The sequence below is a fragment of the Megascapheus bottae genome, chromosome 15, assembly GCF_031878675.1.
Source record: "Megascapheus bottae isolate mThoBot1 chromosome 15, mThoBot2.hap1, whole genome shotgun sequence".
Classification (NCBI taxonomy): domain Eukaryota; kingdom Metazoa; phylum Chordata; class Mammalia; order Rodentia; family Geomyidae; genus Megascapheus; species Megascapheus bottae.
In genome coordinates, this window is record NC_143523.1 from 22,079,072 (window position 1) to 22,101,293 (window position 22,222).

Below are 22,222 nucleotides of genomic sequence, written 5' to 3' on the forward strand. Positions count from 1 at the left end.
CTCTCTCTCTTTCTCACTTTCTCTGCCCTCCTTCCCTAAATACTTGTTTCTGAGGAAAATTCTAAGTACATAGAGACTGTTTGGAGAGTACACCTGGCTAGAATTTGTTCCTAGAGAGGCTGTGAAGTACCCTGTTCCTAACTTTTGCTGCATTTTGAGAAACTGGTATGGGACAATGGAGGAAAATATCAGAAGAGGACTTTTTTGTAACTGGCCCACTAGTGCCCTTCAGTTTTCTCTCTGATGTGGTTTAGCATTGTTTTCAGAAAACAGGTAATTCTATTATAAAATGTTTTGTTGGTTTGTTTTGCACAGATTGCTGTCCCCACCATTCCCCAAATGGTTTTATCCTTCAGTAAAAATGCAAGGTCTCTTCTCAAGGGAATTCCCAAAGGCCAGGCTGAATCGCAAGAAAACAGCTTTCAGAGTTGACCACTGGTTCTGGTGAACATGGTAGGAGCCATTGGTCAGACTGGCAGGATGAGATAGAATTAAAATTGATCACTTAAGTGGTGTGCCATATTTAATAAAGAATAGGAGCTGGGCACCGATGGCTCATGACTGTAATCCTAGCTACTCAGGAGACTGAGATCTAAGGACTGTGGTTCAAAGCCAGCCCAAAGCAGGAAAAGTGAGACTCTTATCTCCAGTTAATCACTCAAAACCCAGAAATGGCACTGTGGCTCAAGTGGTGAGTGCTAGCCTTGAGCACAAAGAGGCTCAGGGACAGTGCCCAGACCCTGAGTTCAAGTCCACAACTGACAAAATATAAATTAAGAAATAAAAAAGAATAGGGGATTCTTTGCTTGTATATAGGCAATGAAAGTAAAGTTGGGAAGATGTTGAGTGGCTTTAGTAAAAGTTTGTGTATACTTGTGGACCTGTCACTTTGCTGACAAATGGGTCCCAGAAAGTAGGTGTCAATGGGATCAGAAAAATGACCAGGTTTGGCTGGCAGTTCACAGGTGAGAGGAAGTATAACACAGAGGCTTAAGAGTCACACAGCTGAGGCCGGGAGTTTGGCCTAGTGGTAAGGGTGCTTGCCTTGCATGCACAAAGAGTCACACAGCTGTTTGAATTGTGCTCTTTCATGTCCTAGTGGAGCTGTGGGAAACTTTCTAAATGCCTCTAAACCTTTCTTCCAAGAATGGGCAGAACATGGCTGCTTCACAGAGGTGGTTATGAAGATCAAAATAGATAGTGCAGGGCCGGGAGTTCGGCCTAGTGGTAAAATGCTTGCCTAGCATGCACGACAACAACCCAGGTTCGATTTCTCGGTACCACATACATAGAAAAAATGCTGGAAGTGGTGCTGAGGCTCAAGTGGTAGAGCTCTAGCCTTGAGAAAGTCCAAAGACAGTGCTTAGGGCCTGAGCTCAAGCCCAGGACTGGCAAAAAAAAATAGATAATGCACTTGAAGCACTTGGCTTCATGGAGTCTGGCAACATCCAGCAGGACCTGTAACAGGAGCTGGTGTTGGCCCTGCCTCCCAGACAAGCAAACTTTTACTTACCCCAAAACCCAGGTCAAGATTCACCTTAGGTTACCAGTCAGCCATACATATTTCTCCCCAAAACCTCATGTGAGAGCTTTGGGTAGAAGGAAAATGGGAGGTAAGAGGTTATTTCCTTGAAGGGAGTAGGAAATGGTAGTCTTTGGCCTTCTTCCTTCCTCTCTAGAGGTCTCCTTAGGTACTAGAGGTCAACACCTCATGACAAATGCCTGAAGAAAACAAGAAGCCCAGAGCCTGAGTCAGTGTAGAATATTTGCCCTCACTAGTAAAGAGGGAAAAATATAAGACTCTATGTTCAGAGAATACAGAAGGTGTTAATGGGAAGGGTGGATTTCTTTTTTTGCCAGGCTTGGGAGTAGCCACACTTGGGCCTGGGCACTGTCCCTGAGCTTCTTTGCTGGAGGTTAGCTCTCTACCACTTCAGCCACAGCACTGGCTTTTTTTTTTTATGTGGTACTGAGGCATCAAACCCAGGGCTTCATGCATGCTAGGCAAGCACTCTACCACTAAGCCACATGCCCAGCACCAGCAGAGGGTGGATTTCTAAGCTCAGGAGCACCCCCTGCTGGGAAATGAGCCTCCGTACAGTTAGGAAGGGACCAGGCCTTGGGGGAAGGAAAGGCAGGGGATTCCTGGGCACTCAGGTCAGGGAACAAATGAAGATTTAAGAAGTAGACAGGTTTACAATTTATTGACTCATCATGCTATCACAGGTGTTATCACTGAGGTGGGGGAAGTGGGTTAGGAGGAACAGGAGTGGTCTCAGGACCCCACTGGAGCCTTTTCACCTGTCCTCATCTACCTCTTTAGCCAGAGGTCATAGAGGTCAGAGCTGAGATCAACTGCACCATGAACTAGAAACACCAAACTCTATGCCATCCCCAAATGCATCTTCCATTTGGTCTAGCCAACAGGGCCTGGATGAAAAAGGCAAGGCCAGGCCTTAAGAAAAAGAAGGAAAGGCTGAGAGTATGTAGGTCAGTGGTAGAGCACTTGCCTAACCAAGTCTAATACCACGTACTTCCACAATACAAGAACAGAAAGGGAAGAGCTTGTAAGAAGTCAATGGAACACAGAATTCCCTGTCTGGATTGAACAGATAAGACCTGTGGAGTTTGTGTACCACTTACACGTGTATCCCTCTCTGAGTGAGTGGGTGGTGGCAACCCCTAAAGGGAAGAGGAATATAGGAGGACTGTAATGACCTCTGAGGTCAGGATGTCTCAGCAGACGAAGAACTAGAGCTGTACATAAAGGTGCACACACAGAGGGTGAAGGAAGTGGGAAGACAGCGAGAACAAGATACTGACACTTCTTTGTTCTGATAGGAGAGGAAATGGAGCTGTCTAGGACATGGGAATGACCATAAGGATGCATAAGCCTTGTGCCCGCCTCATCAACACTGCTTCCTCTGCTAGGCCAGGTTCTGAGGCTGCTTTGAGAGCCAGGTATCAGAAACCTGAAGGATTCATCCCAGTTTGGCCTGCTCATGCTGCTCAAACTCTGTCCTGACATTCTGTGGATGTTCTGATACATGTCTACCCTTAGTTTCTAGGAACAAATGTATAAAGACATGCTTGTGTCATGTATGTATACATGTAGAGACAAGCACAGGAGGGTGAGGTTATGTTATTCTGCTCTTTGAAACTGGAGAGGAGAGAAAAAGGCTTACAGGGCACCTCCTCTAGCCTGGTAGATTGCTGGTCTTAATGGCTGCTTCCCTGCCAAGTGCCCTGCCCCAAACCAGGCAGATTGACAAGTGGCCGAGATGGCAAGGTGGCATCAAAGCATCAGCCCAAGGAGGGAAGGAAGGGAACAAAGGCTGACCCTCTTCAAAGTCCCTTGTTGTAGTAAACCACCTCGATGCTGGGGTTTTGCTTGTGAATCTGAGCTCTCAGCTCTGGCTCCAGCCTTGTCACATGTATAGAGCTGCAAGAGAACAGCACAGGCCAGCTGAATGTCTCCTGGACTGAGTCACAAGCCTAGGGATCACCATCCTTCTCCCAGAGCTACTTGCTGTCATCTTTCCACCCTCAAATCAGCTGAGTGCCTGCCAGGCCTCCCTGAAGCAGACTAAGGGCCCGAGGGTCAGCTGGTTCAGAGATGTGGAGAACTGTCCAGAAACTTCTGTTGAACCTGGGGCAGCACTTACCTCCTCTGGGGAAACAGGGCACAGCACAGAGGGGTGGCAAACACCAGGCTGGGAGAGAAGAACATTGAAAGATTTGTGAAACTTGGACGTCAGTATGTTCCCTCCTGGCACCCACCTCACTGAGATAGGCCCTAGAGGGACTTCAGTGATGCGGATCAAACTCAGGGCCTGGTATACGCTAGATGAATGCTCTACCACAGTTACACACCCACGCCTAGAGGTGGGGACTGCAGCCAAAGGAGTTATTGGAACATCAAGCCCAAGATCTTTTAGGAACACTAAACCCATTAGGTTCTGACTGAATAAAGATGTTCTCCAGTATTCATCACAAGGCCCAAGGCCAGAAAGTGACGAAAATCAGGAATTCAATGGGCAGGAAACGCCGAATGATATCGAACGGGGTATTTCCACAATAGACTGGACCCCCTCTCAACCAAACTCTTGACCTTCAAGGACAGGGACCACCTTCTAGTACCTCCTAACGCACAATTTGCTCTACAGGTGCCCAAGGCACATGCCAGTTGAATATATGTCCCCAGCTGACTTCTTGCACACTTACCAGAGGCCTACCAGTCCCACCTGCAGAGGAGCCCCCAGCCAGGGACGGCGCTGTGGAGAGACAGAGACAGTGCAATGACTTGTGTCCCCAACCCACATTCCATTCTACTCACATGGCTCCATCACATTTGCTCTGCCTTTGAGTTTCTTCTAAACCCACTACAGGGCTAGGAATTCCAGACCACCAACCTTCCACTCTAGCCAGGCTATAGTCCTACAGCCAGACTAGACATCACACATTGCCACCACTCAGGACTGATTCTCATGTACTTCCTGACCTTTTTCTTCCCTCTGTCTTCCCAGGGGTTACTTTCTTCGGCCTCCTCTGAGCTCCACTTACTTCTTCTCATCCCAGTGGTATGAAGCTGCCCCTTTTCCAGACATCTCCTGTTAGTAAACCCTTCTCTATTCACTCAGATCCAGGGACCCCATTCTGTTCTTCAAATGTGCAAGCCTGTTCCTGCCATAGAACTTTTGCATTAGCCAGAACATTTTTCTGAGCTCTTTATCTCTGTTTCCTTTTCATCCTTTTTGGTTTTCAGGGCAACTTCTCTGACCATCCTATCTAAAGTGCCTGTCCCCCATTATCCTCAATTAATTATGTTGCCCCACTGGCTTCCTACAAAGGATACGCCACAACCTAAAAGCTTATTGGTTGCTTCTTCAATGGTTTCTGCACTCTAACATTCATGAGGACAGAGGCTATGGCTGTCTTTTTTGAAATAGAGATTTTGTTTTGGTTTGTTTTTTTGTTGTTGGTGGTGGTGGTTGTGGGTCTTGGACTCTGGGACTGGGTGTTGTCCCTGAGCTCTTCAGCTCAAGGCTACTGCCCTACTCCTTGAGCCACAGCACCACTTCCCATTTTCTAGTAGTTAATTAGAGATAAGCACCTCAAGGTCTTTAGTGCCCAGGCTGGCTTTGAACTGCGATCCTCAGATCTCAGCCTCCTGAGTAGCTAGGATTACAGGTATGAGCCACTGTGCCCAGCTGAAATATATTGTTATTATTAAGGTGTTGTACAGAGAGGTTATCATTTCATAAGTCAGGTAATGAGTACATTCCCTTTTTTGGACCATGTTACCCCTTCCTTTGCTTTCCCCTAGTTTTCCCTCTCTCATCCCATTGGTCATTTTCCACACAGTGTATACTGAATAACAGGATTGCGTTTGTTCACCCTATGACTTTCTTTTTCTGAACTGTGTTTTCCCATTCCTAAAACATTTCTGCTGAATAAATAATTCAAACACTAAGCCAGAGCTGCTGATATTCCTGATATTGTTTTGTTTCCCTGACCTATCTATGTATGTATATACACACTCGTGTGTGTGTGTGTGTGTGTGTGTGTGTGTGTGTTTGTCTGATGGTGGATTACAATGTGAGTATGATATCAAGTATGACCATATTTCCTTCAAAATAGAAGCCATTTTTTTCCTTCCCTGTCTTCTCATCTTGTCTCCTCAGTATTCTCCCTCCACCCCCACCCAACTCCACCTCAGCTATCATTTTTACTGAATGAATGAATGAAACTGCAGGAGCAGAAGGACAGGGGTAAGATTGGCCACAACTTCCATTACAAGACAGGTGAGCACCTACCTTGAGAAAGTCTCTCTTCTCCAAAGAGTTCATGATCACTGGGGGAATGGCTGAGGGGAGATTAGGGAAGAGAGAGGAACTGGTGGAGTGAAAGTCAGGAACACTGCTTCATAGCCCCTCTCACTCTTCCCAGAGTTCCCAGAGTCCTCAAACAACTCTGAGAATCTCACTCCCTCCCTTCTCCAAGACCATCCCATGCCCACCCTGCCACCCCTGCCTCACCCATGGCAGGAATCGCCATGCCGATTCTGGATACCACCACCTGGAAGATTCCCTGCTTGGCTGCAGTCACCGAGTGGCCAAGCCTCTGACCGGCCTCATCGGTCACTGGGATGCCCACCTGCAGCTCCCTGAAAAGAAAAGTGAGCAGGGTCACATTATAGGCCCTAAGTCCCACCCACATAGTCAGCTACTTCCCTCACACACACCAGATTCAAAGGCTGGTTTTCCCACCCAAGTGTTCCAGTGTGTATGGATTCAGCTTGACGTGACTGCAGCCATCTTGAGTTACAACCACTGTGAATGCCCCTTTTTTCTGCGTGTTATGATGTTTTGTATTATTATTATTATTATTATTATTATTATTATTATTATTATTATTTTGCCAGTCCTGGGGCTGAACTCAGGGCCAGAGCACTGTTCTTGAGCTTCTTTTTTTTTTTTTTTTGCCAGTGCTGGGCTTGAGCTCAGGGCCTGAGCCCTGTCCTTGGACTTTCTCAAGGCTAGAGCTCCACCACTTGAGCCTCAGCACCACTTCCAGCTTTTTTTCTATGCATGTGGTACTGAGGAATCGAACCCAGGTCTTCGTGCATGCTAGGCAAACACTACCACTAGGCCAAACTCCCAGCCCCATTTCTTTTGCTCAAGGCTTGCGTTCTACCACTTGAGCCACAACACCACTTCTGGCTTTTTCTGTTTATGTGGTATTAAGGAATCATACCCAGGACTTCATCCATGCTAGGCAAGCACTCTACCACTAATCCACATTCCCAGCCCTTTCCAAGAATATTATAAGTAAAACTATTACATGGGTGTGGGGAGCTTCCTGGCCTGACCCCTGGTGTTGTAATTGTCAGAAATGTGCCTGATGTCCTTCATACGGAGCTAAGATAAATCAGGTATATTTTCACTTCATTTAAGTCACTTCTTCCCTAACCATTTTATAGTTCCCTTCCTTCTGATGCAAATTGTGGGGCTCCACAGGTCTTTTGCTGTTCAAGGCCATGTTTCCATCAGCAGGGCCCAAGTCAGTGGTACTCTAAATGACTTTACATCTGTCTGTCTCCTATATCAGTCTCACAGCACATTGGGGCTGGGTCTCGTCCACTGGGATGGAGACAGAGCCCAGCAGCTCATGTCTGGTGAAGGGAGAGATTGTCCCCTGACTGGATGATTGGATGATATGTCACACACACACACACACACACACACACACACACACACGTGCGCGTGCAGCATTCCTCTGCCCAGAGCCAGGGCCACTCACCTCTGCCTCATCAGGGGAATGTTGATGCAATTGGCAGCAGCTACAGCTGCGAAGGGCACAAATCTGCCAACCAAGGGGGGTAGGTGCTAGGGGAGGAAAAGTCATGTTCAATGATCCTGAGGACCATGCAGTGGAGAGAAATTCCTGGATGAGATCTAGGAAGACTGTAGGTCCAGACTGTAGGATATTAGGGAGAGAAATGGGTACAGGGATGAATGAGGTAGGGGGAAGCCCTTTACCTTGGTGAGGGATTTGAGTCCCAGAGCCGTGGCCACAGCCCCAGTGGTAGCACTCACATAGGCTGTTCCCAGCTGCCTGTGGATGGAAGATTCAGGTCACAGCATGTGGCTGTTTGCTTTAGGGAGATGCTAGATCCTGAGGTACAAAAAGGTGGGCTCATTGCAGAGAAAACCCTCCCCAGCTTCAGTGTAAACCCCTCATGGGATTTCCCACTCTATTCCCTCCTTTTAAAGGGGTGTGAGTCCCCAAAAGCATATAAGAGAGGACCTCATGCCCTCAAGTAGGTATGTGGCCAAGAGCTGGAGGGTATGGCTGAGAGAAGAACTGGTCCATGGGGTTCAGGAGTAAGCAGGAAAGTGCATTTTGAGGTTGGGGAAACAGTGTGCGGTGCCTCTTGCTGGGGTTTGGCTCTTACTGCACAGTGATGGGTGCGTCGCCGCTGCGGTTGGAGTAGTTAACAACAGCATTGAAGGACTGATTGACCCACTGCCAGAACACCACAGTTGGAGTCTTCCTAGGGGAACAAAGATTCAGTACTCACTTCTGTCCTTTCTATAGAATCCTTATAATTAAATTTCAAAGGGCTGGGTGCCTGTGACTCACATCTAGAACCATAGCTACTCAGGAGGCTGAGATCTGAGGATCACAGTTTGAAACCAGCCCAGGTAGAAAAGCCCATGAGACTCTTACCTCCATTTAACCACCAAAAATGCCAGAAATGGAGCTGTAGCTCAAGTTGGTAGAGTGCTATCCTTGAGCACCTAGGATCTGAGATCAAGCCCTAGGACCAGCACATACATACATACACACACACACACACACACACACACACACACACACACACAACCTCTCAAAGTTACTCAAAACCTAATTAATAACCCCAGACCCACTGTCTCAGGGGTCCTCTGACCCCTGAGGCTGAGTTCTGAAGAATAGGAGTTCTAACACACATTCCCACCCATCCACTGTTGTTTACCCATAGGACCTGGAACAGAAACACCCAGTCCACAAGCTGCTTGAGAGTACAGCACTCAGCAAGGTGACACAGGGTAGGACTTGCCTGTAGAAGGTGAGCATGCAGCCTGTGATGGTCATGTTCATGGGCACCTGGGCTGACATTCGGCCAATGAGAAGCACCTTCTCTCCCGTGTCCGGATGGAATGCAGAGTCATAGACATACTTGGCTTTCCATAGCTGGTCCTCGGTGAGCCCTGGGCTTACCACACCGGCCCTAGGGAAGGTAACAGTGAGCTGACAGGCTATTTATTCTATGGAGGCAAATGTACCTTCTCAACCTCTGCCTCACCCTCTCTGGGAACTCTGCAAAGAGGACCAGGAACTTTGCTTCTGCTCCCCACCAATCCCAGAGTAATAGAGTTCCTTGATTCTCGGGGAAGCTAAAGCTTTCCCAAAATGAAGGTTCCTACTTGTGTTTCCCCCATAGCTACACATTTTCTTCGGAGTCATTGGTAACACTAGCTTCTAATGATTCCAAAAGGACATCACAATAACATTTTTTTTCTTCTTTGTTTTCCTGAAGACAAGAGAGATGGCCTCCTACCTCTCTGGGACTCTACTTTGGACCTGTTTGTCCTTGTAGAGAGTGGACCAGCAGTGGGAAGGGCCTGCAGAGGATTTGTGAAGCACAGAACAACTCCTCCTCATAAATTTCAATTCAACCCCCTCAACCCAAATACTCTGAAAATCCTCCGTTGTTATCTGTGACGTCACCAGGTAGGTCAAAAAGGTGAAGGCATGGAGGAAATGGGACTGGTCATTCCCTACCTTCGGGAGGTAGCTACAAAATGCACTAAATGAAAGTCAGGGAATGAGGTTCTGGAGTACATACAGGCTCAGATGGGGGCAAGGTCACCTATAGTTCTGCACAATGTTCCGGGAAGCTTCCAGCTGTTCTCCAGATAGCAGCAGATTTCTAGGATCCGTTACAGTAAAGAAATGCTTAGCTCTGCCCAGAAAAGTGCTTTGGTCCCAGCGAGGTTCCTGGATGTTGATATTTAAGGGCAAGTCACCCATTTCCTGCAATACAAGGACAGGGGTAGATTCAAGAACTTCACCTGGAGGAAGCTTTGGCAGCCCCGCCTATTCCTGAGCCGATGGCCAGTTCCTTCAAGAACTCAAGGTGACTCCAGATAGGAAAGCAAGAATGAAGGAGGAGTTATTGGTGCAGCCTTTTATGAATGATGTGACTGATACTTGAGCAGCTACTAATCTCATGCAGCTACTCATAAGCTCTGACTTCCCAAAGAAATAATATATGTATTACATACAGCTGTGCTGAAACCTACATTTAATCAAACTAAATAAATAAATAAGACAAGGCTCTTTTGAAATGTGGTAAAGGCAACCCACACTCTAGCCCCAGATTAAAGGAAAGCAAGGGCTCATTGGCTACCTGAGGGCTTATCTGTTCCAGATCTTAAACAGGGAGCTCTGATGGCAGCCATTTGCATACATGTGGACATCTCTATGTCCCCTCTCGAAACCCACGTTCTTCAACCCACACAGAAAGACCTAAGGCTCTCCCTGATCCCTGGCTGGGTAGGGCTGATTCTGATACTAATGCACCACATTCTGAGTCACCTAGAGAAAGAACAGGACTTTGTAGATGCCCCCTGCACCATCTCACAGAGAGGAAAGCTGGAGCAGCCATCTGGCTGTGCTAGGCAAAAAGCTGTAGAATGACTAATCCATTCCAGCTACATTTCCTCCCTCACAGCCCAACTCACACTCACATAGCCACACACAAAGACAGACACACCCTATCCCAACACACAAATAGGGTGGACACACCACACCCTGTATAGCCCATCCTTAAAGACCGTTACACACACACACACACACACACACACACACACACACACACATCAGTTGCAGACACTTGAACCGGTGACTACAGACCTTTACACTCTGAAACTCCCCCCATCCCTGCACAGTCACTCCTCTTGTGCCAACACAGACCCCCAAGAGACTGAATTCCACATGACAACATTTCAAGGCCGGCCTCCTCCTCTGTCCCCTGCCCACAAACTTCCAACCCTCCCACCCCCAGATTCCGAACCCCACCCGGGCCAAGGTGCACTCACGCTTTCCGGGGTTACCAGACTCCGCCGCTCTCAGATCCGCCTTCCTCTCTGCTGGCGTGGGCCCTCCCAGCTTTCATGGGGGACGTCACGCATGACGCTAAGCAGTCGGGAAAGGAGGAGGCACCCCAAGCTCCTTTACCCAACCAGCCAAGAGGTTGCAGTGCCGGGATGTCTTTTGGGGCTATGTCCCCCCGCCCATTTCACCCGGACCAAGCCCTACGCGGCTTCTCAGAGCCAATCATAACGCGGGGATTCGTTCTCTTCCCCTCTCCCTTCCCTGCCAGAGACTGGAGGGGAGGAGCCATGCTGCTGCCCACTTCGCTTGCAGTTCCCTGGCTCGTCTCCAGGGGCACCCGACCCCCGCAGCAAAAAAGTAGGAGCCTTCAGCGCTGGTGGGCGGCGTGGAGGAGCGGGCCTCCGACGGCGCTCCCGCCTAGAGCAGCTCGGGTTACTACTTGTTTACTGGATGGCTGCCTTGGCAATGGCTCTTGCTTGTGTGGCACCCTGGGCTCCTACCCAGGATCCACAAGCTCCTTAAGTGGAACCTCAATATTCATATATCCTCACGTCCCTGTCGTGCCGGTGCCACTTCAGTGTCCCCATCTTTCCCAGGCTATCTTCCAGAATCCCTAGCTCTCCTTCGTCTCAGTTTCCTCATGTTACCCTAGCCCTCGGTTGGGCATCATAGACTTTAGCCCCAGGTCCTGGGATATGGACGGGGCCCGAAGTCTCAATCCCTGCCAGCATCAGAACAAATGAAACGATAAGATTCCTCATCCTAGTGCCCGGGGACCAGCTGCCCTGCCCTGCTGCCTTCCAGAGCAAGCTGACTAGAGAGACATCTGCCACAGAGGGATGCGCACAGGTGAAGACATCGCCACACACACACACACACACACACACACACACACACACACACACACACACACACACACACACACACACACACACCCCTCTCACCAGTCACCACATAGAGCAAGCCAGCTGCACACCTCGGCGCCAGTCTGCGCTTCTGCTGGTCGCTGCTAACAATCTCTCACGGCAGCCTCAGCGGAAACCACGGTGGGATGGCAATTCCATGAGCCCGGGTAGCTAGCGTGGCTCGAAAAGACAGGGTCCTAGCGGGAGGGGTGCGAGCCGAGGGCTAAGCCCCAGGTTTGAGCGCCGATGGGGCGGGGTCAGAATTGGAACGGGCGGTGCTCAGCCTCGCCAGGCCAGGTGACTGGCAGCGGCTCCTCGCGCTACGAGAGGTGCTGGGAAGGAATGACTGACAGCCTGATTAGCCAATTGGAGCCCGCTGCCGCGCAGACCAACAGCCTCACTAGCCAATTGGAGTCCAGACCCACACAGTACAGCCCTATTCTCCCAGCCCCGCAGCCCGTGGGCGGTGTTCCCCGCTGCGGCAGTGGCTCGCAGCCGCGGGCGTGCCGTAGCCCGCCGGTGTAGAGCAAGCTAGCAGGTGAGTGGGGCCGAACCCGAGAGGTGAGGGTCCGCAAGCCTCGCCTGGGGTGGGGTCTGCATTCTGGGTACCAGAGCTGCTCTAGAGGACCTGGAGTGGGACTGGTGGTTTGAGGACCTTCTTCAGTAGATTATTCTGCCTCAAAGTAGAAAAGGGTCACGCAGCCGCTTTTGAGCCCAAGCAACTCGCTTGCCCTCCCCCTGTCCCCCACCCCCGCCAATCTCAGGAGGGGGCGGGAGATACCCTTAACTGCAGCTGTCCCAGGTCCTGAAGCCCTGGAGTCTGGCTCCTACCCATCTACAGAGGAGAAGTGATGCAGTAAGCTGTCTTGGCCCATTTTTTCTCACCAAAGGCCCACCACAATGCCGTCTCCACTCTCTCAACCTCTACTGAGAGGACGGGGGACGAGACAGAAGACTCAACTGAGAGCAAAGATGAAGGGCCAAGTAGTGCTCCCTATCCATCTTGTCTGAATGGCCCTAAATTAGTGATGGTTCTTGATCCCGGCAGATTCTGGCCTAAGAGAGCTAGGGAGCGGGGCTGGCCTAACACAAGAGAAAGCAGGATGCTGAAACCACGACGAGGGGTGGAAAAATCTGAAAGCAATAAAGGCAGCATCTACACCATCTTCTCCCTGTCTAGGACTGGAGCAAATAGTTCTGAGAGGTAGTGCAAGTGAGGACCTCCAACTCAAGCTGTCCTCAGCCATGCACTGAAGGTTCATGGAGCTCAGAGCACTGGAAATCAGCCTCTGGAGCGCTAGCAGGTTCCTTCTGGACCTGTAGGACAACTGCCCAGCCCAGCCATCATGGCCCGTGGTTTCACAGTGGGCTTCGACCCATTGGGTCCAGGAGAACTCAGCTCTGGATCTCTAAGTTCCCTCTCGTCCCGAGGCCACCTGGGCAGTGACTCAGGCTCTACCGCAACACGATACCTGCTGAGGAAGCAGCAGCGCCTGCTGAATGGGCCCCCGCGTGGAATCCGAGCCTCATCCCCCATGGGCCGTGTCATCCTCATCAACTCCCCCATCGAAGGTGAGAAGCCATTGGCTTGGGAAGGAGAAGATGGGAGACAAGGCAGAACCAGAAAGGTTCGGGAACTCAAGAGATGAGAGTCTTAGGGAAGGGAGGACCTCTGGGAACACATGTTCTTCCTTATCTTCCTTGCTTCTCCTCCAGGCCAACCTTTAAGAAATTCAGGATTGTAGATTGAGGTGGGAGGTGGAAACTTAGGGTAGGGGAAAAATGTATGTGGCCTGCTATTACCTCAGTCAACAAGGCAGGTATTAAGCTAGCGCTCCCTCACAGCCCATGGACTCTGCCTTTCTCCAAACCCATTTGTGCATGCCAATTGTATGAGCAACTTCAGGAAGGATTGTTAAGAGTCAGAAGGAGATCAAGATGCCAGTAGCTCATGCCTATAATCCTAGCTACTCAGGAGGCTGAGATCTGAGGATTACAATTCAAAGCCAGCTCAGGCTGAAAAGTCTCCATGAGACTCTTATCTCCAATTAACCACCAGAAAACTGGAAGTGGTGCTGTGACTCAAAGTCTTGAAAGGAAGATCTCAAAGGCAGAATCCAGGCTCTGAGTTCAAGCCCTATGATCAACAAATAAAAAAGAGTCAGAAGGAGGAGATCAGAAAATGTTCAAAAGATAAGAGAATTGAGTGCCAGGGAAGAAGCCCAAGGGCTGGCATTACACAACCTAAGTTTGTATAATTGCCTGATGCTATGTCATTGCACGCCAGTTCTTTTGCCCAAACTGGTTAGGTCCTGTAGGGAAGTTAAAGAGATAAGGTTTTTATCTTCACCCTTCTGAAATGCAGTGTAGGAACTTAGAGAACAAAGATAGCTGGCAGTGAGATGCAGCTGTTACCCACAAAGGTTGGAAGTGAAAACGCACAAAGCATGGCTGGGCAGGTACTTAGGAGACAGCCTGGCCACAGTAACAGATGTGAGGCGCCAGAGCTGGTAAGTAAGACAGGCCCTTGAATGTGTGTGTGGCTGGGGGCGGGGGAGAGAGCAGAGAGCAAGCCTCTGGGCCTGGGCTTTCTGTGGGCAGGACAAGATAAACATCTCTAGCTCCTCTCCTCTTTCTTAGCTAGCAAAGCTTCCCTGGCTAGATCCCAGATTGGACTTTTCAGGCCCTGTTCCTCAACTCTGACACAGCTAGGTATCTCTGTAGTCCTCTGCCATCTCCACCCCAGGCTGCAGGAGCAGGGAGGGTGTATGTTCTTGGGGCACAGACTTCCCTTCATCAGGATGCAGCATGCTTGCTCCCATCATCCTCCATTGTGTGTCTCACCCTTGGGTTAGCAGCAAGGCACTGCTGAGGGTCACCACTGCCATGTTGGTTAGGGAGCAGAAGTTTCCAGAGGAGCTAGGAGACAGAGTAGAGGGGTGCACTGCAACATTACCCTTGTTGGTCTGTTAAAAGAACTATGTCCCACATACCTCCCCCACACATACCCTACATCTATCTGTGATGTGGAGGCTAGGATTACTAGCATGAGCCCCAGTGCCTGGCTTGAAGTCTAGATGTTTAAGAAAGCTTTTCCTACCAAGGTGCTGGTGGCTCACGCCTGTAATCCTAGCTACTCAGGAGGCTGAGATCTGAGAATCACAGTTCAAAGCCAGTCAGGGTAAGAAAGTCTGTGAGACTCCTATCTCCAGTAAACTATTCAGAAAAAGCCAGAAGTGGTACTGTGGCTTAAGTGGTAGACTACTAGTCTTGAGCACAGAGAGGTTTAGGGACATGGCCTAGGCCCTGAGTTCAAGCCCCAGGACAAAGAAGGAAGGAAGGAAGGAAGGAAAAAAGGAAGGAAAAGAAAGATTAATTTTCTTTACAAGATCTGCCTCCATCTTCCTCCACTATGAGAGCATCGTTCTACCCTGTGGATTAAACAAACAAAACATTTCATATCTTCCATAGGGTAGCTCTACAGCCACTTGAAGTCCAAACTAAGGTATTTGTCCTGCTGTAAGCCAGAGTCTTGATTCCCACCACTACCCCACAGAATGGAAATTTCAACCTTCCTTTTTATTTATCAGATTCTCATAATTGAATTTTTTTCCTTTTTCTTTCTTTCTTTCCTTTCCTTTTTCTTTTTCTTTTTTCTTTTTTTTTTTTTTTGCCAGTCGTAGGGCTTGAACTCAGGGCCTGGGCACTGTCCTGGGGCTTTCTCAGGGCTCTACCACTGAACCACAGCACCACTTCTGCCTTTTTCTATGTATGTGGTACCAACGAATCAAACCCAGGACTTCATGCATGCCAAGCACTCTACCACTAGGCCATGCCTGTGGCCCCAAAAGGTATTTTTCTTTTAGAAATGTGAATCTGGAAACACAGTAAACACTATACACACACACACACACACACACACACACACACACACACACACACACACACACAGCTTCCTGCTGCTCTAATAGGAAACTCCCATGCTTTCCATGGATCATGATTTCAAAATCTCTTCCTGCTCTGCCCCCTATTTAGGCCCCTAGGGGCTTGTATGACTGTCCGGTAACCGCCCCTTTTGCAGGGTTCAAGTTATGTGCCCAGAATAAATATGGGGTCATGCCTGTGTCCCTATCCCTACAGCCAACAGTGATGAGAGTGACATCATCCATGCAGTACGAGTGGAGAAGAGCCCTACAGGGAGGCTGGGCTTCAGCGTGCGTGGGGGCTCTGAGCATGGCCTGGGCATCTTCGTCAGTAAAGTAGAAGAGGGGAGCAGTGCAGGTGAGTGCGGCTCCCTAGGGAAGGTGCTGTGGTCCTGTGGTTAGAGGTAGGAACTATCTCGGCTCTGCAGACCTCTGATGGGAGTTGGGGCCCGCTGGTGGGCAGTGTGAGTTAAGAGACAGATCCTAGTCTCCTAGGAAGCACTCAGAGTTTCCTCTGAGGACTCACGCTTCGAAGGAAGAAGCTCAGTTTTTCCCCCCTTGCGCTCCAGAGCGGGCTGGCCTGTGCGTGGGGGACAAGATCACAGAGGTGAACGGACTGAGCCTGGAGAGCACCACGATGGGGAGTGCCGTGAAGGTGCTGACGGGCAGCAGCCGCCTGCACATGATGGTGCGACGCATGGGCCGTGTGCCCGGCATCAAATTCTCCAAGGAGAAGACCACGTGGTAAGCGCCCCCTGGTCCCCACCCTGGCCTTGCCCCAGGTTCTCCCCAAATCCACCCAGGATCAGAAGAGCTCTCCTTTTGTCCTGTGGACACAGGAAACATAAGGCCCCTAAGACCTGACGTACGTACGTGTGTGTGTGTGTGTGTGTGTGTGTGTGTGTGTGTGTGTGTGTGTGTGTGTTGGTACTAGGGTTTGAACTCAGGGCCTGGGTACTATCTCTTAGCTTTTTCACTCAAGGCTGGTGCTACCACTTGAGCCATAGCTCCACTTCCAGCTTTTTTGCTGATTAATCAGGGCTAAGAGACTCATGGACTTTTCTATCCAGGCTGGCTTCAAACTGCAGTCCTCAGATCTCAGCCTTCTGAATAGCTTGGATGACAGGCACAGGTGACTGGTGCTTGGCTAAGACTTGACCTTGAAGTGAGGAAGATCCTACTGAAGATCCCAGACCTCAGAGTCCTCCAAAAGCAAGCTCTGCTTTCTAATTCAGCTGCCAGGACTGCTGGGAGAGGAAAGTGGTGGTGAGGGGGAGTTGGAGGCCTCGGCTGAGGATCCCTTGATGCTGTCCTAGGGTGGATGTGGTGAACCGGCGTCTGGTGGTGGAAAAGTGCAGTTCTACGCCATCAGACAGCAGCTCTGAGTACGGTGCACGGCGCATCGTCCACCTGTACACCACCTCTGATGACTTCTGCCTGGGCTTCAACATCCGAGGGGGCAAAGAGTTTGGCCTGGGCATCTATGTGTCCAAGTGAGGGCAGGGGTGAAAGGAGAGGGCTGTGGGCTGAGCAGGGGACGCTGCATGCCTGGGAGAGGGCTCAGTCACCACAAGGGGGACAAGAAGTGTGCCGGAGCATTCCCAGAATCAAAGGAAGGGTCTGTCAACTGACATCTGTCTCACTCTAGAGTGGACCATGGTGGCCTGGCTGAGGAGAATGGCATCAAAGTGGGGGACCAGGTCCTGGCAGCCAATGGCGTGAGGTTTGATGACATCAGCCACAGCCAGGCTGTGGAGGTGCTAAAGGGCCAAACACATATCATGTTGACGATCAAGGTGAGGAGACCTTACCAGAAGGACTTCCCAGACCACCCTAGTTCTGTATGTTTGTGACAGTCTTGCCTCAGACTCTGTTGTGCCCAGGCTGGTCTTGACTTACCATTCTCCTGCCTCATGCTCCCACCACCACACCTGACTCATTTTAGTTCTTAACTATGCTCCTTGTCCTGTCATTTATGTCATTTCCATATCCACGTGGGCTGGAACACAAACATTGTCATCTCCATTTTGTGAAAGAAGAAACTGAGGCTCCAAGAGGCATAATAACTCAGAAACCAGCCATTTAGCTGGCTCTAATACCCATTCTTCTGATGGGTGGGGGCCTCTGGCTGAATGAACCTATGTCTCAAGGGAAATGTGGTTTGGGGCAGGCCATAGTGGTGGGCATGGTCATGGCATAGGGTAAGAAAGGCTGGGTGGGGTGAGATATTGGCTTTCAGGGAGGTAGCGGGATTCAGTATTCATCTGGGTCTCACATTTGCCTAAGGATTGGGTCCATCTCATGCTAACTACTTTAGGAAATAACACTTCACTCTGCCTTAGTGATCTGCTAGCCCTTGCCCTCCTTTCCTGCATTCTTCTTACCATTCAATGCCTCATCTACCTGCCCCCAGCACCCTACACTGCCCCTCTTTTCCACATCCATTTCTCCCTTTCCTTCCTCTTGAACTATCCCAGACTCCTCACTTCCTATCTGCCCGCTATTCCTTCATTTAATGGTACTTTTGAGCAACTACTGTGTTAGGTATTGAGGCTGCAATAGGAAACAACAGGCCTGTGCTGAGACACAAGCCAGATGCTTTTAAAATGTGATGAATGCTCTCATGCATAAGTTGAAAGGTGAAATGGAGTCATTTAGGAAGGCCTTGGAGCTGGGTGGGTATGTATCAGGAGAGGCCTCTCTGAGGCAGTGACACTTTAAGATCAAGGACAAACTGGGCTGAACAAAGTGATCTGGGTGCTGGTAGCTCACACCTATAATCCTAGCTACTCTGGAGGCTGAATCACAGTTGGAAGCCAGCCTAGCAGGAAAGTTCATGAGACTCTTATTTCCAACTAACCAGCAAAAGGCCACAGGTGGAGCTGTGGCTAAAGTGGTACAACAGTCTTAAACAAAAAAACTCAGGGACAGTGCCCAGGTCTTTTCACTCTACCACTTGACATTCTATCACTTGAGCCACATATCCAGTCCAGCTTTTATCTGGTTAATTGGAGATAAAAGTCTCTCAGATGTGTCTGCCCAGGATGGATTTCAAGTGTGATCCCCAGATCTCAACCTCCTGAGTAGCTAGGGTTATAGACATGAGTCATGGATGCCTGGCTTCCACCTGTATTCTTACCCATCCTTCTCCCTTGTTCTTTCTATGTCCACCATGTCCTCCCCAGGAGACAGGCCGGTATCCTGCCTACAAGGAGATGGTTTCTGAGTACTGCTGGCTGGACAGATGTAAGTGACTCAGCTCTCCAAAAGTGGGAGGGCAAAGGCTGAGGCATTAAGGGTGGGTCTAGGATATCTGAAGTCAAGGACAGGGATGAAGATGTGTTGAGACCTTCACACAGCCCAGAGCTATTCCCTTGAAGGCTGGCAGGTTGAGGTCCAAGCTATTCTAGGGCTGTGTCCAAGGTCTTTCCCAAGGTCATAGGAGTCTTGCCCAGTCTCTCTCACAAGACATGGCAGAGCTGCCTGAAATTCCTTCCTATATTCCCAAGCCAGGGGTGGTCTGCAAGCCTCAGAGGGCCCTGAGGAAAACCAGATGTGTGAGGTGGTCCTGCCTTCCCCTCTCTGCAGTGAGCAATGGGGTGCTGCAGCAGCTGTCACCAGCCTCCGAGAGCAGCTCCAGTGTCTCCTCCTATGCCTCCAGTGCCCCCTGCAGCTCGGGCTCCCTGCCTTCAGAACGCATGGATGTCTGCCTGGGGCCTGAGGATCTGGATGGTCACAGTCCAGGCTGGGGACGGGCAGACACAGCCATGCAGACAGAGCCTGATATGGGGGGCCGCATGGAGACTTGGTGCAGCGTGCGACCCACTGTCATCCTCAGGGACACAGCCATTCGCGCTGATGGCCCCCCTCCAGCCCGTCGCCTTGACTCTGCCCTTTCCGAGTCCCCCAAGACTGCTCTGCTGCTGGCCCTCAGCCGACCCCGGCCCCCCATCACTCGATCTCAGAGCCACCTGACCCTGTGGGGTATGTGGGGATGGGCACTGCTGTTCTCCCCAGAACCCCCAAATCAAAAGCTGGAGCTTTGCCAAACTGCACTTTCCTGCTGTCCTTGGTGCAGCCCCCAAATATACTCAGACTTTGACCTGGATCCCATTTCAAGCCAGGCCTGAGTTCCAAACCTATGTTCAGTCCCAACCCCAGGTCTGATTAGCTCTGGGCTTCAAACCAGCTCTAAACCAATCTCTGCAGCTTGGAATGCCCAGGCCTGTTTCTCTCTCCTCTCCTCTTCTCTCTATCTCTGTCTCTGTCTTTCTCTCTGTCTCTCTCTCTTTCTCTCTGTCTTTCTCACACACACCACAGATTCCCTGTATAGCTATAGCTGCAGCCGTGCACTGAGGGAGGGGTAGAAAGCTGGAGGAGAAACCCCACTCCCCATTCCTGCTCCGCTGCAGATCCTGTCAGCCCCTGCCCTCCTTTTTCTTGGCCCTTTGTCCTTTCCTGCCCTCCCTCCAGCCCCCATGGGGGTTCCCTCATATCTGCAGAGGAGAAGAAGCAACGAAAGAAAGAGAAGTCTTCAGGGTCCCCTGAGGAAAAAGGGGCCCTACAACGCTCCAAGACGCTGATGAACCTCTTCTTCAAGGGAGGGCGGCAGGGACGGCTAGCAGGGGATGGGCGCAAAGAGGCCTGGACACTGGACAGTGGGGGCCCCACCAAGTCCCGCCCTCGCCTGGACCTGGACAAAGGTAAGCACCAAGTCAAGTAGACAGGAAAAGTCCACCTGGCAGTTCCGGGTTGAAATTTGCTTTGCCTCACTACTCTACCCCAGGAGCCTGAGCTTCCTCGTAGGTAGCTAGGAATAATGCTCTCTCCCTAAGAGTAGTGGGGAGTGAGTGAACAAATCTGCGTTACTTAGAATCTTTTCGAGTATAAGGAAAGTGCCTGCAAAATGTGGTCACTGTCACCTGCCTCACCTCCCATTTTATAGCATCGGCAAATGATAAGGAAGTGGACCAGTTGGGCTCATGAGCCTGTGCTCTTGGTGGTGGTGACAGTGGTAGGGCATATTTTTGCCAGCCCATGTGGTTTCACATCCTCCAGCCAGGGAGCTCTACAGGCCTGGGCAAGTTGTAGAACTGTCCTTGAACAGCATCTTTCTAGAGCAGATCCTAAATAGAAGGGCTAGCTCAGGCTGTATTTTTTTTTTTTTTTTGGCCAGTGATGGGGCTTGAACTCAGGGCTTGGGCACTGCCCGTGGACACCTTCTGCTCAAGGCTAGTGCTCTGCCACTTGAGCCACAGTGTCACTTTCGGCTTTTCCTTAGTATGTGGTAAATCCAGAGCTTTGTATGTGCTAGGCAGAACTCATACCACTAGGCTACGCTCCCAGCCCTCAGGCTGCACTTTTTAAACATTTATTATTACTTTGCTGTTTATATGGTACTGAGGAATCGAACCCAGGATCTCATGTATGCTATGGAAGTACTCTACCACTAAGCCACATTCGCAGCCCAGGCTGTACTTCTATGGGGCTTCCTGAAGACCCTTACAAAAGGCTTCTCCCCCTCCTCCAGTGAGGCTCCCAGCCTAAACTAGACCAAGAGTGGATGCAAAAACTCAAATTAGTTTTATAAGCCCCCCTTAGCCTAGATACTAACTTAACAGTATGGATGATATTGTCAGATAAGGTCCCCCTAATCTTTGGGTTCCATTTTCCTATTAGGTTTGCTTCATTTTCATTCAGGTTTTGCTCATGTATAAGCAAGGTGGCTGCCATTGTTTAGCAACCCCAGAAGAGAGTATAATTCCAGCTAAAGCTCCAAAAGAGGAAAGAGAGAGAGAGGAGAGAGAGAGAGAGAGAGAGAGAGAGAGAGAGAGAGAGAGAGAGAGAGAGAGAGAGAGAGAGAGAGAGGGAGAGACCGCATGCGCGCACACCCATTGGGCCCCCCCACCATAATGAACAAGCCACTGTAATGTAGCAAACAGACAAAGTGCTTTCACTAGCCAGTCTGGGTCATGTGCTCATCCAGAAATTAAAGGTGGGTAAGTCCTCAGGGTGCTGTTTCTGGTAGGAAGAGTGGACATTGGTTAGACAAAAACAACCAGAGGGTAAGGATGCTAGATGCTGCTCCTTCCTAAGGTTGGGCTTTCTGAGGCCTCATGGGAGAGACACCTTTCCACGTGACAGATGGCTAGACCCCCTTCCTCGCCCCTCTCTCCTCCTGCAGCTCCTGAGGTTTTGCTTTTTCCTGACCACTTGTTTCTCTCCTTTCAAGGCTCTTCTTTTCCTCTCTGTCTCCTAAAGGTAGGTCCCCCCAATTCTGTATTTGGGATCCTTCCTTTCATTCATTTCCAAATCTCCATAAGCAAGGCTCAGGCTACATTTTGTCTGGATCTGTAACCCTCACTGCCTCCTCACTGCCTATGAAATGAAGTCCCAACCGGAGCCCTCACCACCTAGCCTCTTACCCCTTGTGCTGCCTACTTCCAGCCATCACATTCTACTCCAGCCCATCCTCAGCCCAGTTCCAACCCCTATCAGATTGTGGACCCAGAGCCTACAGGTGACCCCCTCTCCTTCCCAGCAGGAGGTGCGGGGCCTGTGCAGAAGTTTGTTACCTGGAGACTGAGACGCGGTAAGTCAAGCACCTGAGCCTGGTCCATGGTAGAGTGACAGATGAGAGCTGCATGCTCAAGGCAGTTTAGTGAACTCATTTGGGCCAAACAGAGTCAGGGGGAGAGGTATGTATTAGGGGTAGCTCAAAGGACTGCACTA

General features: G+C 50.2%; 2 protein-coding genes across 4 annotated transcripts in view; one reads left to right on the top strand and one right to left on the bottom strand.

Annotated features, from left to right (window-relative positions):
• Window positions 1-2,192: 2,192 nt before the first annotated feature.
• Sfxn3 (sideroflexin 3) lies at window positions 2,193-11,798 on the bottom strand. Of its 3 annotated transcripts, none has more exons than XM_090346056.1 (11): window positions 11,639-11,798; window positions 9,416-9,579; window positions 8,603-8,773; window positions 7,958-8,056; window positions 7,542-7,617; window positions 7,303-7,388; window positions 6,039-6,166; window positions 5,817-5,866; window positions 4,225-4,274; window positions 3,666-3,713; window positions 2,193-3,442 (listed from the first exon to the last, which is right to left on the bottom strand). In XM_090346056.1, exons 2-11 carry the CDS (start codon window positions 9,574-9,576, stop codon window positions 3,346-3,348), a joined length of 966 nt encoding a protein of 321 aa, XP_090202182.1. In that variant the 5' UTR covers window positions 9,577-9,579; window positions 11,639-11,798; the 3' UTR covers window positions 2,193-3,345. The 3 variants fall into 3 exon arrangements, with proteins under 3 accessions (XP_090202182.1, XP_090202181.1, XP_090202183.1); XM_090346055.1 differs by lacking the exon at window positions 11,639-11,798 and adding an exon at window positions 10,647-10,830; XM_090346057.1 differs by lacking the exon at window positions 11,639-11,798 and having other exon boundaries at window positions 9,392-9,459.
• Window positions 11,799-12,813: 1,015 nt separating this feature from the next.
• Window positions 12,814-22,222, top strand: part of Pdzd7 (PDZ domain containing 7) — a 17,627-nt gene continuing 8,218 nt past the window's right edge. The window contains exons 1-9 of the mRNA XM_090346058.1: window positions 12,814-13,139; window positions 15,708-15,848; window positions 16,060-16,234; window positions 16,807-16,983; window positions 17,139-17,286; window positions 18,676-18,736; window positions 19,079-19,474; window positions 19,993-20,193; window positions 22,032-22,082. Of these exons, the coding sequence (XP_090202184.1) occupies window positions 12,914-13,139; window positions 15,708-15,848; window positions 16,060-16,234; window positions 16,807-16,983; window positions 17,139-17,286; window positions 18,676-18,736; window positions 19,079-19,474; window positions 19,993-20,193; window positions 22,032-22,082 (1,576 nt within the window). The 5' untranslated portion in view covers window positions 12,814-12,913. The remainder of the gene's footprint in view (window positions 13,140-15,707; window positions 15,849-16,059; window positions 16,235-16,806; window positions 16,984-17,138; window positions 17,287-18,675; window positions 18,737-19,078; window positions 19,475-19,992; window positions 20,194-22,031; window positions 22,083-22,222) is intronic.

Excerpts from the sequence above, each read along its gene's own strand:
- Sfxn3 (XM_090346056.1), bottom strand. The coding sequence starts at position 9,576 with ATGGGTGACTTGCCCTTAAATATCAACATCCAGGAACCTCGCTGGGAC. Across the intron at positions 6,167-7,302 it reads ATTCCCCTGATGAGGCAGAG|GGAGCTGCAGGTGGGCATCC; the intron begins GTGAGTGGCCCT and ends TTTTCTTTTCAG. Across the intron at positions 5,867-6,038 it reads CATGGCGATTCCTGCCATGG|CCATTCCCCCAGTGATCATG; the intron begins GTGAGGCAGGGG and ends ATCTCCCCTCAG.